Source organism: Calliphora vicina, chromosome 5 (assembly GCF_958450345.1).
Source record: "Calliphora vicina chromosome 5, idCalVici1.1, whole genome shotgun sequence".
NCBI lineage: Eukaryota > Metazoa > Arthropoda > Insecta > Diptera > Calliphoridae > Calliphora > Calliphora vicina.
In genome coordinates, this window is record NC_088784.1 from 55,528,326 (window position 1) to 55,544,321 (window position 15,996).

The window sequence follows — 15,996 nt, forward strand, 5'->3', positions numbered from 1 at the left end:
TCCAGAATATATATACTTTATAGGGTCGGAAAATTATATTGTGGAAATTACAAACGGAATGACAAACTTGTATATACCCTTATCAAGAAGGCGAAGGGTATAAAAATATACCTGACGAAACGTATGTTCTGGAAAATTTTTCGCAACATCCTGGTCAATGGGTGCCCCGATAGACCAGTCGATAATGTGCTGAACTATTAATCTGAGGGTTGCGGGTTCGATTCCCGCCAAAGACTCTGGGTGTATCTGCAGACAAGCAAAACGCTTCGCAGTTTGTGTTTGTTTAAAAAAAAATGTTGCTGATGCTCGAAGGAATGTTGTAGAAAGTTTAGGACCCAAAAGCAGAAAATTTTCCCAAAAAGTTCTTGGCATTTCAAGCAATGTGCAGTTGCGGCAAAAGAAGCCAAACATTTTTTACAAAGTGCTCTATAAATACCGAAATTTACATCAAGGAATGTTTACAAAAGAGGATGCATCCATTCATAAGACTTCTTAATTTGGCATCCTGTCACTATGGTAAGCAAGGTCTTGAGTAGTACAAGAACAATAATGTGGTATTTGTACCAAGAGAGGCAAATCCTACAAACTGCCTGAAGCTAAGTCCAGTGGTGAGATATTGGGATCTTGTTAAAAGCGAATTTAAACGGAGATGGACTACGAGTTCGAATAAAGTAACAGAAAGCTCTATAAAAACCTTAATTGAAGGGTTTCCGGAAAAGGTTCATAAATTCTTCACTATAAAAATAATTTTTTTGTAAGTTTTAATAATAATTTCAATCAAATAAAGAAATATCAAAACTGTAGGATTAGTATTTTCTTTTTTATTAACATTTATTTATGTTAAAATTTTTTCGATCTCACTCCTTATGTTTCTATTTTGACTTCAATTAATTAGCTTATATTCCAATTGAATACATTTTTTTATAATTTTAATAATGCCGTCTAACATTGCTGTCTTGGACAATTTTGACCCCAGATATAAAAGTTAGATAGCGTTAAAAATATCATAGAAATTTAAAATTACAAAATAGTAAAACTGCAAAAGGATACAATCTTCATTGTCTTGGACAATTTTGACCCCAGATATAAAAGTTAGATAGCGTTAAAAATATCATAGAAATTTAAAATTACAAAATAGTAAAACTGCAAAAGGATACAATCTTCAAATAAGATGTGAAACCTCTAAACCTTATCCAATTTTGCTAAACATTTGGCTTTCAGATGACGGAGAATAATTTTAGACCTTGGGAGAACCTAAAATAGAAAAAGTCATAGCGCCGACTTATAGAGCCGGCTATTTTTGTATCCCTTGCCTAAAAAATCAAAAGTTTCCTGTAGACATTTCTAGAGTGCGACCGGATTTAGCGTGAACAATGTTTTATATGTGCGAACAGAAAGTAAAAAGTTGTTTTATATTTGCATGTTGCATGTAGTACTCGTACTACGTTGCAAATACTATTTCTATTGCCACTACTTCGTACATACAAGCAAGCAAAAGTATTTATGAAAAAGTTGCTGCATATATTTTCGGTAGCCAAACAATAGTGTGGCAAGAAGGTAACAAACAGTATGTAGTAGTAGGTTGGTTTATTGGTGGAAAAAGACTGAGTGGGTATGATGTGGTATGGCATGGTATGGCAGTTTTTAATACATATTTGCCATTAGTGTGCTTGCATTGGATTTGTGGTACATTTTCCCTGCATCTACTTGCAACCGAACGTACATGGATGCTACAACTACTTACAGCTATTTCTAATACTTTCATCAACTACTACCACTACACAAATGTGCATCCAGATATGTACTTACGTACATAATAACTATCCAGATCCAAAGTAGGTGCAGAAAGAGTTTATGGCTATAATAATGCAGCAACAGCAATAACAAAAACAAAAAACAACAACAACAGCTTAAATAATAATAATAAAAAATGGGGTCTGAAAGTGTACGTGTGTATTTTAAACACAACATTATTTGATGGAGGCTTTCTGATGTAGCAGCAGCACCAGAAAAGAAATTTGCAAAAAAAGTACCATCCAACTTAACAAAGCGGTAAATATGAAAAAAAGTATTAAATGAAAAAGTTGGTAATTGGTTTTAGAATTAATAAGTACTTGTTGGCTGATTCTGATTCGGTTGTTATGTTGAACGGAATATGTGTAAGGAAAAAATTGTAATAATTATAATCAGCATTAATGAATATCGTTTGACCTACAATGGGATTTATTTTATTTATGGTACAATTTTTATTTGATTGCAATACACTAATAGTAGTGTCCGTACTAGGGTATTAAATCGATTAACCGATTAATTTTGGTCGGTTAATTTAAAATTTACGATTTTTAAAAAACAAACTGATTAATTTGTGTCGATTAACCGATTAACCAAAATTCCTTTTTTTTTGCACTTTATATAGAAATATGGTTTTAAACACGCAAATTTTATTTCTTAACTGGTGAACATTCCCTTCATGAAATAGTTTTTTGAAGTATAGTATGAAAACTGAAACTCAGGAATTTGGAAATGACCTCTTTTCTAGAATGTTCTGTAAATTTTCTATGAAGTCATTACTGAAACGAGTCCTTTATCAGAACTTAACGATTAAAGTGTTCAAAAGAATGAAATCCATAAATCCTCCATCCAATGTCAGGATGGAGGATTTATATGCTTAGAAAATTGTTTTGTTGAATTGTTATGTTTTGTTTGTTTTTTATGTTTTTTTTTATTAATAAAATGCTTTTATAAGTACAAAAAAAAAACAAATTTTACTAAAAAATTTGAGTTTTTCTTTTCAATTTAAAATTAAAATAGAAATTATTCGATTAATCAAATAATTTAAAATTAATCGATTATTAACCGATTAAATATAACACCAGATGTTCAATTAACCCATTAAACCAGAAACCCGATTAATTGAATACCATATTCTGTACAATAGAAAGATCAATCAAAGAGGGGTCAGTATTTCTACGAATCGTGCCACTCCGCAAGTTGAAGTATTATCTCTCTCATCTGTTTTGGAATATTGTTATAAATATTCTTACCGCGACATCGGTATTGTTATGTGGTAAATTTTTGGATACTATATTTTGTTGTCTGGAATCGGCATTGATCCTAGGAAAATTCCTGACCTTATAGACTTTGCCATATCCTGAAATGTAGATCGAAATTCAATATCTACGGAAATATCTTTTGATTTATCTTCCGACCATTCACCTGTAATAGTCACCTATTATCGAAAAAATATACCAAAATCTCCTGCAAATATTCCGTTTTACAAAACTAGTTGGCTTAAATACAGTAACCATATCCACAGAAATCCAAATATACAATGTGAGGGAGAGATAAACGAATGCGTCAATGACTTCACGTCATTAATTACTTCGGCTCTGGATCATTCAAGAATCGAGATCGCTACAAAGCCAAAAATGCATTATTATTTCTCGAAAAGTAGAAGCTTAGAAGTGGCAACAAAATAGATCACCTGCTGCAAAGCAGAGGCTGTCCATCGCTACTAGAAGACTGAAGACTGTCCTTTGTTTAGAAGAGGACCGCAGAAGCAGGATATACATTGAGAGTTTGACGAATACTAAACATACGAAATTTTCTCTTTGGAAAGCCACAGGTAACATCAAACCACCGGTACGGAATTGGCCAATTACCTCAGACTCCTGGAGATATGGTTGAATAACTGAAGAATACGAGCAAATGAACTCACTTGGATAGACGACTTACATGGCGTCGTCATATAGAAGCCAAGAGACTTCACATGAAGTTAAGAGCCTCTAGCCTTCAATGGTTTATCAATGACCAATCAAAATTAAGCCTTGACTATAAAGTCATCCTGCATAAATATGGACATATGGAATCCAATTGTGGGGAACGGCCAGTAATTCCAGTATTGAACTTATACAGAGGGCCCAATCGAAAAGTCTTAGGGCCATGACGGGTTCACCATAGTGCATAAGAAATGAGAACATCCATAGAGACCTACAAGTACCGTTAGTTAAGGATGAGTTCAAGAATGTCCGTAATACATCATGAAATTACGAAACCACCGAAACCGGCTAGGTGGTTCAAGTTCTCGCATACACCCAAATACGATCAAGGCTTCGAAAAGCCGATCTACAACCCCGCTAAGATGTGGCTCATATTACCCACGCTCCCATCAGAGAGCATTTGGTTTTAATTTTAGTTATAAGATTTTAATATTTATTGTTAGGCCTAAGTAGGGCAGATTCGATAGATAAATAAATGTTATAAAAAAATCTACACTGAGTGTTTGGAACTGGTACTTTTCACAAGTAGTAGGTATAATATTGATAACATCGTACTGTATTGAATCCAGGGCGGTTAATGCGTAACTCAATCCTAAAACGAAAATGTTCGAGATTGTGTACTAAATACATTGTAATTCGAAACGAGTTCCTTTCGAATCGAATTAGGAAGTAACCATAAGACTACCAGTGTCACCCTATCGTAGTGTAAACTACGAATGGGTGCAGCCATAGTCTATTCAAAAGTGAAAATAATCGTTCATGAACATCAGTCGGAAAAAGAAAATAATAAATCAAAAAATATTTGAAACATTAATTTAACAACCGCAAAATAATACAGTCCGTATTTATATAAATATCAGAATATTTATATATATGTGAAGATTTAAAAAAAAGATCCATCCGGATAGTCATGCTTGCTATTTGATCATTAAAACATTTTTTGTCTGTAGGGTGTCATAAAAACAAACACATCGAGCTAATATTTGTACTATGTAAGTACATAGTTATTATAATTATTCACATGCATCTATATTTCAGTAACACCACATAAATACGCAATAAGTATTACAGCATAAAAAACTTTATTATTTGGCTTTTGAATAAATATTGCGTTTATTGAAATAAGCTTTTTGCAAAATGAACAGGAGATGAATGCTTGAATCATGAAAATGTTAGATTAAATTGAATAAAAAGTAAAGATTGAAAAATTGGGGCTACTTTGGTAAACGCGAAAATTTTTACTAGCAAATAGGAAATACCAGTATATAGTAACACATTTAGAAACATACACGGCTGAAAAAGTTCCTGACAGGAACTTTGCTAAAAACAGAGCACGGAAATTAAATTCAAAATTTATAAAAAAAATATACCAACATTTTTATGTTGCTGACGCTCGAGGGAATGTTGTAGAAAAGTTTAGGACCCAAAAGCACAAAATTTTCCCAAAAAGTTCTTGGTATGGTAAGCAATATGCAAGAGCAAAACATTTATTACAAAGGGCTCATAAATACCGAAATTTACACCAAGGACATCATAAGACTTTTTAATGTGTCCACTTATTTTTGGCCTGATTTGGCATCCTGTCACTATGGTAAGCAAGGTCTTGAGTGGTACAAGAACAATAATGTGGTATTTGTACCAAGAGAGGCAATTCCTCCAAACTGCCTGAAGCTAAGGCCAGTGAAGAGATATTGGGCTCTTGATAAAAGAGAATTGAAGAGCACAAAGAAAGTCTCTAAAAGTGTGGTAGTGACAGAAAGCTCTATAAAAACCTTAATGGAAGGGTTTCTTTTTTATTAACATTTATGTATGTTAAGATTTTTTCCATTTCACTCCTTATTTACTCGCACACACTTGAATGAATTCTTCGAAAAATGTGTAATTCTCGCGGGTTAACAAAAACTCATTTATCATTATCTTCGTCATAACGCTTAAAATTATTAGAAATTAATTAAACACAAAGATTTCGCAGTTGATTTCAATTAAACCACTCAATAAGGCCGTTGGCAAAATGCCAATTTCGATTTTATGTTTCAATTTTTTCTATCCTGATGTCCACCACAACGATGCTATATATAACGTCCTTTGGGCTATATTAAGGCAAACATACATATTATATCTATATTATGCGTATGATGAAACGGCGCCTTGCATACATAAATGATGTCCAACATCCAAGTATTTCTATCTGACAATATACACAGATACATACATACATGTGAATGTATGTTTGTAGTATGTATTTTTTTCATTGTGCTCGTGCTTATAAAAGTGTCATTTATGTATAATGAGCACTGAGGAATTTTTATTTCTATCATCATTATTACGGGAAAAATTATGATAACCTGTCACACATGGCTAAAATACCACATTAATAACAAAAACACAAAATGAATGCAAAACTACATTGTAGATACTACAGTGTCACTATGTACTGTCGCTGTCGCTGTCACTGCCACATCCACCATCCAACACATCAACAACACAGTAGAGCCGTCAACAAATGACTGACAAAAAAATAACAACAACAATAACAATAGACAAATAAACCAAAAACCGTCGTACAAAATAATAGTAGTAATTCTTTTGGGAGTTGATAATAAAGTACATATTTGTATGTACATTAGACCGACTCACAGAAAAAAAAAAGATTTTGTTACTACAACTAAGAAATGGATCGTTAATTGTATTGTCAATATTCGTACAATTTCTCGTGTTATCGGACATTCAATCTTGTAAATATATATCACGTTTCAAACATGCTAAATATGGGTATTAAACTGTTTGTTTTGGCAAGAACAATTGCGATCAAGAAAAAGAGAATTTTGTTTATTTCAATCTGTTAATTGTGCGTGAGGTAATCTTTTTGTAAAAATAATGATAACTTCAAAAATGAATTGAGCTACAGCACCATTTGAGGCAAGTAATAAATAAAATCATTGTTTTCCTCTCAATATGAAGTGAGTCACTCTAATGTACATATATTTAGTATGTAGTATATGCGTATGATACATATTATGCCAACATTATCATCGCAGTAATCAGAGTAGTACGAATATGAATTCTTAAAAAGAACATCTAATAAAAATTATTACATTTAACAGTCAAGATGGCAACTTTTATTATGATTTCAAATATTTATTAGAAGCTATTTTCTATTACAGTTCAGAAAGTCTCTAAGTGTTCTGAAATATTTTTAAAATTAAATAAAAAATCGAAAACATATTTGGATCAAACCAATTCGATATGTTATGGTCTAATAATATCATTCTTTTAACATATCTGTCCTATACACAACAAACATATGGGATTGTTGTATGTACACAAATATTCACAAAAATAATGAATATTAATTTGTCTATAATAAAATATGTACAACATGGAATGAATGTACAGTGGTAACGTTCGTACTGCACATTTAAATCAGTATTCCCATAACTTAATTAGGAAAAAATGCAAAATATAAATTTGCTAAAAAATGCAAAAAAATAAAATGTTTTAGTTTGTAGCAAAATAAAGAGATAATTTTCAATAAAGTTGATTCTTAAAAAAATTAAAAACCCCGTTCGAGAACTAGTTTTTTCACAAACGCATATTTTTTAATCTAATTAAAATATTGACTTGAAATTCTTTTGGTAAGACCAAAAATTAACATATCTAAACAACAAAAAAAAATAGTTCGAAATAAATGTGGAGCAAATTGTTCATAGTATTTGCAATTCTATTAAAATTTTGATTCAAATTTTAGTTTTATAAACTCAATAAATATGTAATAAAATCTTTATTTATTAACAAAACTCAATGAAATTTTCAACATATTCTAAATTTGTCATTCCAAAAATTGTATTTTGTACAATTTTGCCCATTTGGCCCACATTTCCTTCGGAGCTGGGAAAATACTTTAGGGACAAATAGGGAACACATCATGGTTTCTAAAGCAGCTTTCCGCTTTTTTATCGCAGCTTTGGGATTTTAGAACATGTGGCCCAAAGTTGAAATTTTAATAAAAAATAGGTCTAATTCCGAAGGGCGTTGGGGCGACATATTCGAAAAATAGGACATGTATTTTATACCAAAATGTTCTCCGTAAATATATCTTACAGAAAAATATAAAATTGTTTATGTTCTTAAAGAAAGTTTATTTTTAATAAAAATGAGTTAATTCATTTTTTCGCTCAAAAAACAGAACAAGTCTATTTTTTTAATTTTTAAATTGAAAATCGTTTATTTTTGGATCCATAATTGATATGAAATCGATTCTATATAATCGAGTCCTTTATTTTTAAAAAAAGCGACCAAGGAATGGCAAAATTTTAAAATTTCAATGAAATGTCTATAACTCGGATATTATAAGAGATAAATAGCACACGCAAGCATGTTTTTTCAAGACCTATTCGAGCGTTTTCAAAAGTATTAAAATTACACGTGTTTAAAAATTTTACATGTCGAAGATACCCTACTTTGAGCCCCCTCTACGCATACGTCAAATTTTATCCTGATCGGACCAGCCATATAGAAATGCCAGATTTATTTCCAAAAAATGTTGATTCTGCCCCACTGTGGAGTGTGAACATGAATTCATACGCAGCAGTTCTAAATGATTGTCCAGAACTAGTGATTTTACATGTAATTTAGGGTGACCCTTTTAAATTACAATGAAACTATCTGATAGCTGGTCCAAAGTAGGTTATGCGTTGGAATAAGTTACATAATCAATTACCTTACTAGCTACCAACTGGTTACTTTATAATTTTAATAACTAGTTATTTAATATGTACTGGTGTAAGCGGAAGCTAATTGACCTCAAATAGTCAGTTAGAAAATATTTAATAGAGAGTCCAATAACCGATTGCTTGTAAACAAACCTTCCTCCGAACACTCTCCAATATATTATTTCTGGTGGGTAAAATAACTGCTTTCTAAATTTTAATATTATACATCCTTCACTAGCGTCCGACCAAACATTCGAACTTAATTGCTTTTTCAAGAGTTATACGGGAATACAAAATTAATATTATAGTAAGAATTGTGCTAAATGTCCCAATTATTGATAAATTCATTGAAATTTATTGTTGGGGGATAAGCTAGTTCATATGCGCATTTCACTGGTTGCTTAGGCCAGATCATCAGGAAACCTTTTCCCAAAAGGCTTCAGAAAAACTAAAGATATTATACAAATCAAGCTATAGAGTGAATGAGAATTACAGACATTCAAGATTTATTTGTAAAAATATCAAAGCTTAAACAAAACTCCAACAATAAACAGTGAGTTTATCTTTTCTTACTTTTTGTTTTTTGTAAGCATCTTCCTACATTTTGTTTCACTATTACATTTAATAGTTCGTATCCTAACTGTACATTATAGCTGTCATTTGAATTATTTTTTTGGAATTAAGGTCCTATTGAACCACTGTAACTTGTCACTCTTACCTTAATTCACATTTAACACATCTACAAACAGGCAAACAGACATACAAAAGTAAACACACTTTTTATACTCGCATGTATTTTACTGTCAATAATAGGAAAACCTATGACACAAAAGTGTTAAAAAGTCATGAAGAGCAAAAAAAAAAAAACAAAAGTTTTATGGACATATAATGCAATAAATTGTTCAGGGATTTGTACAAGTAATTTCCACGGCAACAAGACAAATTAATACAATTAAAGTAGAGAAAAAAAATAAAAGTTTTTCATCTTATTAACATTAACAGAATCGTGAGTAAATTGCAGCTGGAATTGTAATAAATATGATGATGTTAATGATGTAACTTTACTAATATGTTGAGTTTAATGAAGATAATTAAGGTCAAACCATATTTTATCTGCCTTGCCTTACTCTAATTTAAGGTAGAGTTTTAAGATTTTTTAAATGCTAAAACATACATTGTTTCATGTAATACTTCAATTACATAGAACAAAGTTTCGTTTGATTTGATTTGATTTCATTGAATTTAAATCATAACCAATGACTAATAACAAGAAATGAAACGCTGTCAAAAAAACCTAAGTCAGTTGTTATAAAAAACCTAACTCTAAGAATGTATTGGTAACATTTTGGTGTAGGAAACATTACAAAACAGCAATTATCTCAAAGAGTAATTATAATTTTTTTTTAATTTAACTGTGACTTTAGTTACAGATTTGTTAACATTTCCATCAAAGGTCGAAATGCATTCTGACTTTAATTTTTTGTTATAATTATAATAATGTTATAATTTTAGCACGTGAAATTTTGTGTGTCATTTTTATACCCTTCACCTTCGTGAGAAGGGTATATGGGCAAGTCCCAGAAACAGTCTACCAACAAACAATTTTTAAATGAATCAAACTTGAAATATTCAATTGTAATATTAGACTAGATATGTACATATATTATCTTTATCTTTATATATATAATTCTTCTGTACGTGTGTTAGTAACTAAACTCCTCCTTAACGGCTGGGTCGATTTCGATGAAATTTGTTGTGTGTGTTTGAGTAGGTCCCTGGATGGTTTAGATTCACATTTGACCTATATAGGAACAATGGGCATGGCACCTCCCATACAAAGTAAAAATTTATTATTGCATATGTGGAGTAATATTATAGTGGGAGTCTTCAAACTTTGTGTGAGCTATGGCAGAACAACGTTTGCCGGGACAACTAGTATTTTATATATAAACAAAATGTATTTCGATATTCATTCATACAAAAATGATTACCAAATCCAACACTAGCGCAGATATCTCAATTTTATACAAAAAAAAATTAATTTTTTAATGTGTTTTTATCATTACTTACTTAAGTGTTAACAAGATGGTTCGATTGACAGCTATATTTTTGACCATTCAATTTAAATACAAATTAATTTTGAGTAATTTCACTTTGAATGGAATTTTTCACAACTTCTCACGGAAAAGGAGATAATTTTCAAGCAACTGGATAATTGTAACGAACGTCACTTAACGTGCGTCACAAAATGTTCTCCGCTTTTTATGAAAACGGCAAATGTTTGTTCATGCAAATAACTTATATTAGAATTCTCTTTCATTCATCTTTCATAGGAATAAGATTTTGTGTGCTTTATTATGCAAAATTCACTAAAATTACGGAAAAAAAAAAACTTCAACTTTTAATGTAACTTCCATTTTTTCTAACGTCGTCACAAAACTGTGCGATCAATTATTTCGCCAGAAATGGCAATCAAAAGGTAATATCTTATGCCATTTGTAATTGCACTTAAATCTCACTATAGCGTATAGTATACGTTGGAGGTATCTTATTTGAAAAACCAAAACATTTTTATATTTAAATATGAAAACGTGTACGAATGAAACGTTCGTCATGCAGGATTCGCCCATATATAAGTTTGTAATTTTTTCCACAATATAATTTTCCGACCCTATAAAGTATATATGTATATTCTGGATCCTTATAGATAGCGGAGTCGATTAAGCCATATCCGTCTGTTGAAATCAACTTTCCGAAGCCCCCAAATAACTTACATATACGATTCATACATCAATATCTCCGGACCATAGTAAGTTGAACCCACAATGGGTCAAAATCGGAAAAAATATGTTTTTTTCGCTAAATATTAAAAAAAATTCAAAAAATAATTTAAAAAAAATGTTTTTTCAAAGAATGAAAAAAATAATTTTAGAAAAAAAAATATATTTTGTTTACCTAAAAATATTTTTAATTTGTATTTTGAAGTATAATTTGGTGAAGGGTAAATAAGATTCGGCACAGCCGAATATAGCTCTCTTACTTGTTCACCTTTTTGCATCTGGTTCATAAAATTAATTTGCAAATTAGTTTCTGATGGTTTCTGAGTTTATTGGGTCATAATTACCCTGAAAAATATTATTCAACAACTTTTTTTTACCTTTTTAACGTTTGCGGGTTAGAGGGTTAATATTGTAAAAGAAAACCTACTACAAAGCGCTCTAAAGTTAAATCTTGGGGAATATTTATATTTTCAACAGAAAGCAGCATATTACTAGTAAGAATCAACTTGAAGAAGTCAAAATATTGGAGCTGATGTCACAAAAAATTGGTCCATTCAAGACGATTAAAAGGAGTCATTAAAAATGGGCTACTCCACAAAATATTAAAATATTTAAAAACAATTATCCTATTAAAAATTAGAAACTGTGTGAATATTTTTGTCCGCTTAAAATCGAACTTCGAAATATTAGTTAACTTTTTTCTGAAATGTGCCACCTTATGTTTAGTTTTTCCATATATTTCAATAAGTCACTGTATATGTAAATAAATATTTTTGTTGAAACCCGTAAGAAAGTGGCCTTCGTTTAAAAAATATGAAAGATTAAAGATAAATCTGTCTGCTGTATGAATATTTAAGTCCGTCACTGTATATAAAATCAAAATTTTAATATAAAAATACATTAAAAATTGTCAATTATAATGAATTTTCACTCGAATAAAATAATAACTAGACAGTAAATGTTCCAACGAATGTATTTAGTTAATTAACCAAAATCCATTCTTCAAAAAAAGGTCTCTACTGGTATCTACTTTAAAAATCGATTAAACAGATTGAAAATAAGTCCAAAGCTCAAATCCCAAAAAATACAGTAAATATGTTTGTTAAATACATGTTTTTCAAGAATTCTTTTCTACTTATGTACAAAATTGTTTCTTTTGTTTTCAAACACCCAAGTTTGCTCATTTTCCAACCACCTATTTATTGTTGCTTCAATGTTTGCCATATTGTAACGTATAAAGGACAGACATAAATTTCTGTTGAAGGATTTCTCGAGGTCTTGTTCGATTTTCTGATTAAAATGGTTGTAAAATTTCATGAAATGATTTACACCTGGATGAATTTTACTTAGTTTTTGTCTATTTTTTTAATTTGGTCTATAAAGTCTGTTAGACAGTAGACTGTTTAGAGGTGTTTTTTTTAAATAATGAATAAAACAAAGTTAAACAAGGTGTAAATAATTAGATGAAAATTATAATAAAAATGATTTTTCCAAGTATGTACTTAGTTGCGCTGGCATAATACAATCATTCTTTATGTAGTGCTACAGTACTCATCAAATATAAAAAATTAAAATTACGTTTTATAGCTGACGATGATACTGTAGAGTAGATTAATTGTTCTTTTTGAAAAGATGTCATATTTTAAACATATGTTGAACAATTAAAAAAACTATCAATTCACAAAACTACCGGTTTGGCGAAATTTATTAACTTTTAATGTGAAAAGTCCTAATGAAAAGGATCAAAAAAATATTAAATAAAATCAAAATGTGTTCTCATGCATTAAACATTTAAGAATATTGGATATTAAGCGGCTTGCATTTTTTCGAAAAAGACATGAGCCACACATCAAGCCATTCAGTTGTTGCATGTAAAGTTCATCGGTCTCAATTTAGCAATGTCAATTGGCCACCGCTGGATTATTTTCTCTGGGTCCATTTGAAAGACCGGGTTTACTGATGCTCTGAAAGATAAAATTCGGCGCTGCATTGACGAGATAAGCGAAGTGCTTTTGCAAAATTGGTTAAAAATTTATTGACGGCCTGCAGACATACTTGAGGTGATATGATGTTGGGCAAATTCGTATCAATAAAACTAATTTTATTTCAAAAATTTGATTCTAAACCAATTTACTCCATTTACTTAGTTAGATTATTTTTAATGTTCGCTTTCGTGCGAGGTTTATTAATGATTCTGTTTGTAACAAATCTAAATATTGGGCATAGAACAAAAAAGTATATATTCTGTTTCCTTATAACATTCTTAGGTGATCTACCTATGAAGAAACGTAGAGCTTAAAGCAGGCGCGGAACCAGGTCAACAATTTGGGGGGAGGGGGGATGTGTGTAATTAAATTTTACATTTTTTATATTGAAACTTTACGCTTTTTGGGGGAAAATTTCCATTTTTAACCCCCAGGATCCGCACCTGTTCTAGAGAAAATTTTCCAAAACAAATTCTATATTGATCAGAAATGGTATTGCTAATGTGCAAAATCGGTCAAAAAGTTAATATTTTTCAAAAAACTTTTGCTACTTCTTTAGATAATACAATTACATTTTGCACACATTGTTCCTATGATAAAAGGACAAGCTGTGTTAAAAAAGTTAAGAATAGCTACATGATTTTTCACATCCGAGTTTTATTTTGAAGTTCAGGCTGTACATTCGACGTCAAACACAGTTCAGTGTGAAAACAGTTAAAATATTTCAATTGTTCGCAACTGTATATATAAAATTTAATGAATGAATGTATCTGTTTATTTATTTGTTTGTGCCTTATAGGAGGCTAAACCACGAAACCGATGTTTTTGAAATTTTTACTGTATATTTCTCTATATCTGGAAGGAACAATAGGCAAATTTCATCAAGTGTCACCTCCCTCCCATACAAAGTAAATAGTTATTATAGAATATCTGGTGACCTATAATTGTTAAAACCGCAAAACTTCTCGGTATTGTGTGTTGCTTGTCTGAAAATATGCAAGATTGTATAAATATATGTGGCACCATCCACTATTGTATAACTGTGTAAGTCTACAAATTTTACATAGTTTGACTGAAAATGGGCGGTTTTGGATTAATAAGCTCCCATACAACGTAAATTGTTTACTTCGAGTATATAAAGAACTATAATTGTAAAAGTATTTAAACAATTTACGAATCAATTACTTATCACTGTACGGATTTTCGTTGAAATTGAATTAGTGAAATTGGATTAGTGGGCGTGGCTCATCCCATACAAAGTAAATACTAATTTCGAATATCTTGAGAACTATAATTTAAAAATGGGTGGGACCAGAACAGTAGAGAGTATTTAATGCTTGTTTAAATTACGCAGAAAATTAACAATAGTTAATTACTTAAACCTTAAAAAAAAGCAAACTAATAAATCTGCTAAATGTTTGTATTTAGTACACACTCTTATAACAACTAGTGTGTAAGGATACTTAATAGAGTATTTATGTAGATGCATTTAAAATATTTAAACAATAATAATAGAAAATCATAGATAAACATACGAATACATAATAAAAAAAAATAATCATCAATGTAATAAATACAATACATACCTGTTTGTCTATCAATAGCGACAATTTGTTCATCAGAACTCATCCAAAACGATGATAATGGTAATGGAGAATCGAAGCAGATAATGTCACCAACAGAGAATATCGTCTAATGTAAACAACATTAAAAAAACACACATCACAACAGGAGCAGGAGGAGCAGCAGTAGCAAACAACGCAAGGACAACAATTGAGGTAGAAGATGATGATGATGATGAAAATCCATTTACAAACAATAAAAACAACAGCAGTGACATTAAAAAGTAGAGTTGCCATTGAAAGTGAAACAACCATTTGAAGAGCAGCAATTTAACCAGCATCAGTAACAGCAGCATCATTATGAAATCAACATGTTGTTTTTGGTTGGTGGCACCAATATTTGTTTGGTGTTCAATGGCAGCAGCAACAGCAGCATCGTCGTTTACGTTGGAATAGAAAACATTGATGGCAAGTAATGAAAACAAGAGCATCGCATCATAAACAGCAGTACAGTGCAGTGCAAGTAGTCGATGTTGTAGTTGTTGTATTTACCACAGGATGCATTTTAGTGTCAATAAGCAGTAGATGGTGTTTTTTTTTTGTATTTAAGTACATGTATGTATGCACATTGTAGCAGTGCCAATGAAGATGACGTCCACAATGACGACGATAGTAGTTGTAATAGCAATTTGGATGATAATGACAATAGTTATGATTATGAAAATGTTAACACCAATTGAGAAGAAAGTAAACAAAATAAAAAAAAGAAGAAAAGAAAAAATATTACAAGTTAGTTGACATTACTATAATTATGTTAGTAAAAAAATAAGTCAATAAATACAAAAAAAAGAAGATAGCGTAGTGTACATTAACCCGATTTATTATGTTCCTTAAAAGATCTTATTTATAGTTTTTTTATATTTAAATTTGCACAATCTCGGCATAAAGACTGAATTATTTTTGAGAAATTAAATTTGTGAAAAAACTAGTCTTAGGTTCAGAAAGTCCATTTTTTTCATTTTTCGTACAGAACTGTGACTGTCGATATTTAATTTAAAAGAAATCCAAATTAATGTTGAGAAAAAATTAATTGAAATTCAGAAATCGAAAATACAAATTTATGTTGAGAAATACTAAATTGATATTGAGAAATAATAAATTCCTATTAAGTTTAAAAG

General features: G+C 30.5%; 1 protein-coding gene across 1 annotated transcript in view; it reads right to left on the minus strand.

Annotated features, from left to right (window-relative positions):
- Gp210 (nucleoporin 210) overlaps positions 1-15,996 on the minus strand; it is a 168,170-nt gene that overhangs the window by 123,761 nt on the left and 28,413 nt on the right. Inside the window, exon 16 of the mRNA XM_065512218.1 lies at positions 14,843-14,948. Coding sequence (XP_065368290.1) covers positions 14,843-14,948 — 106 coding nt within the window. The remainder of the gene's footprint in view (positions 1-14,842; positions 14,949-15,996) is intronic.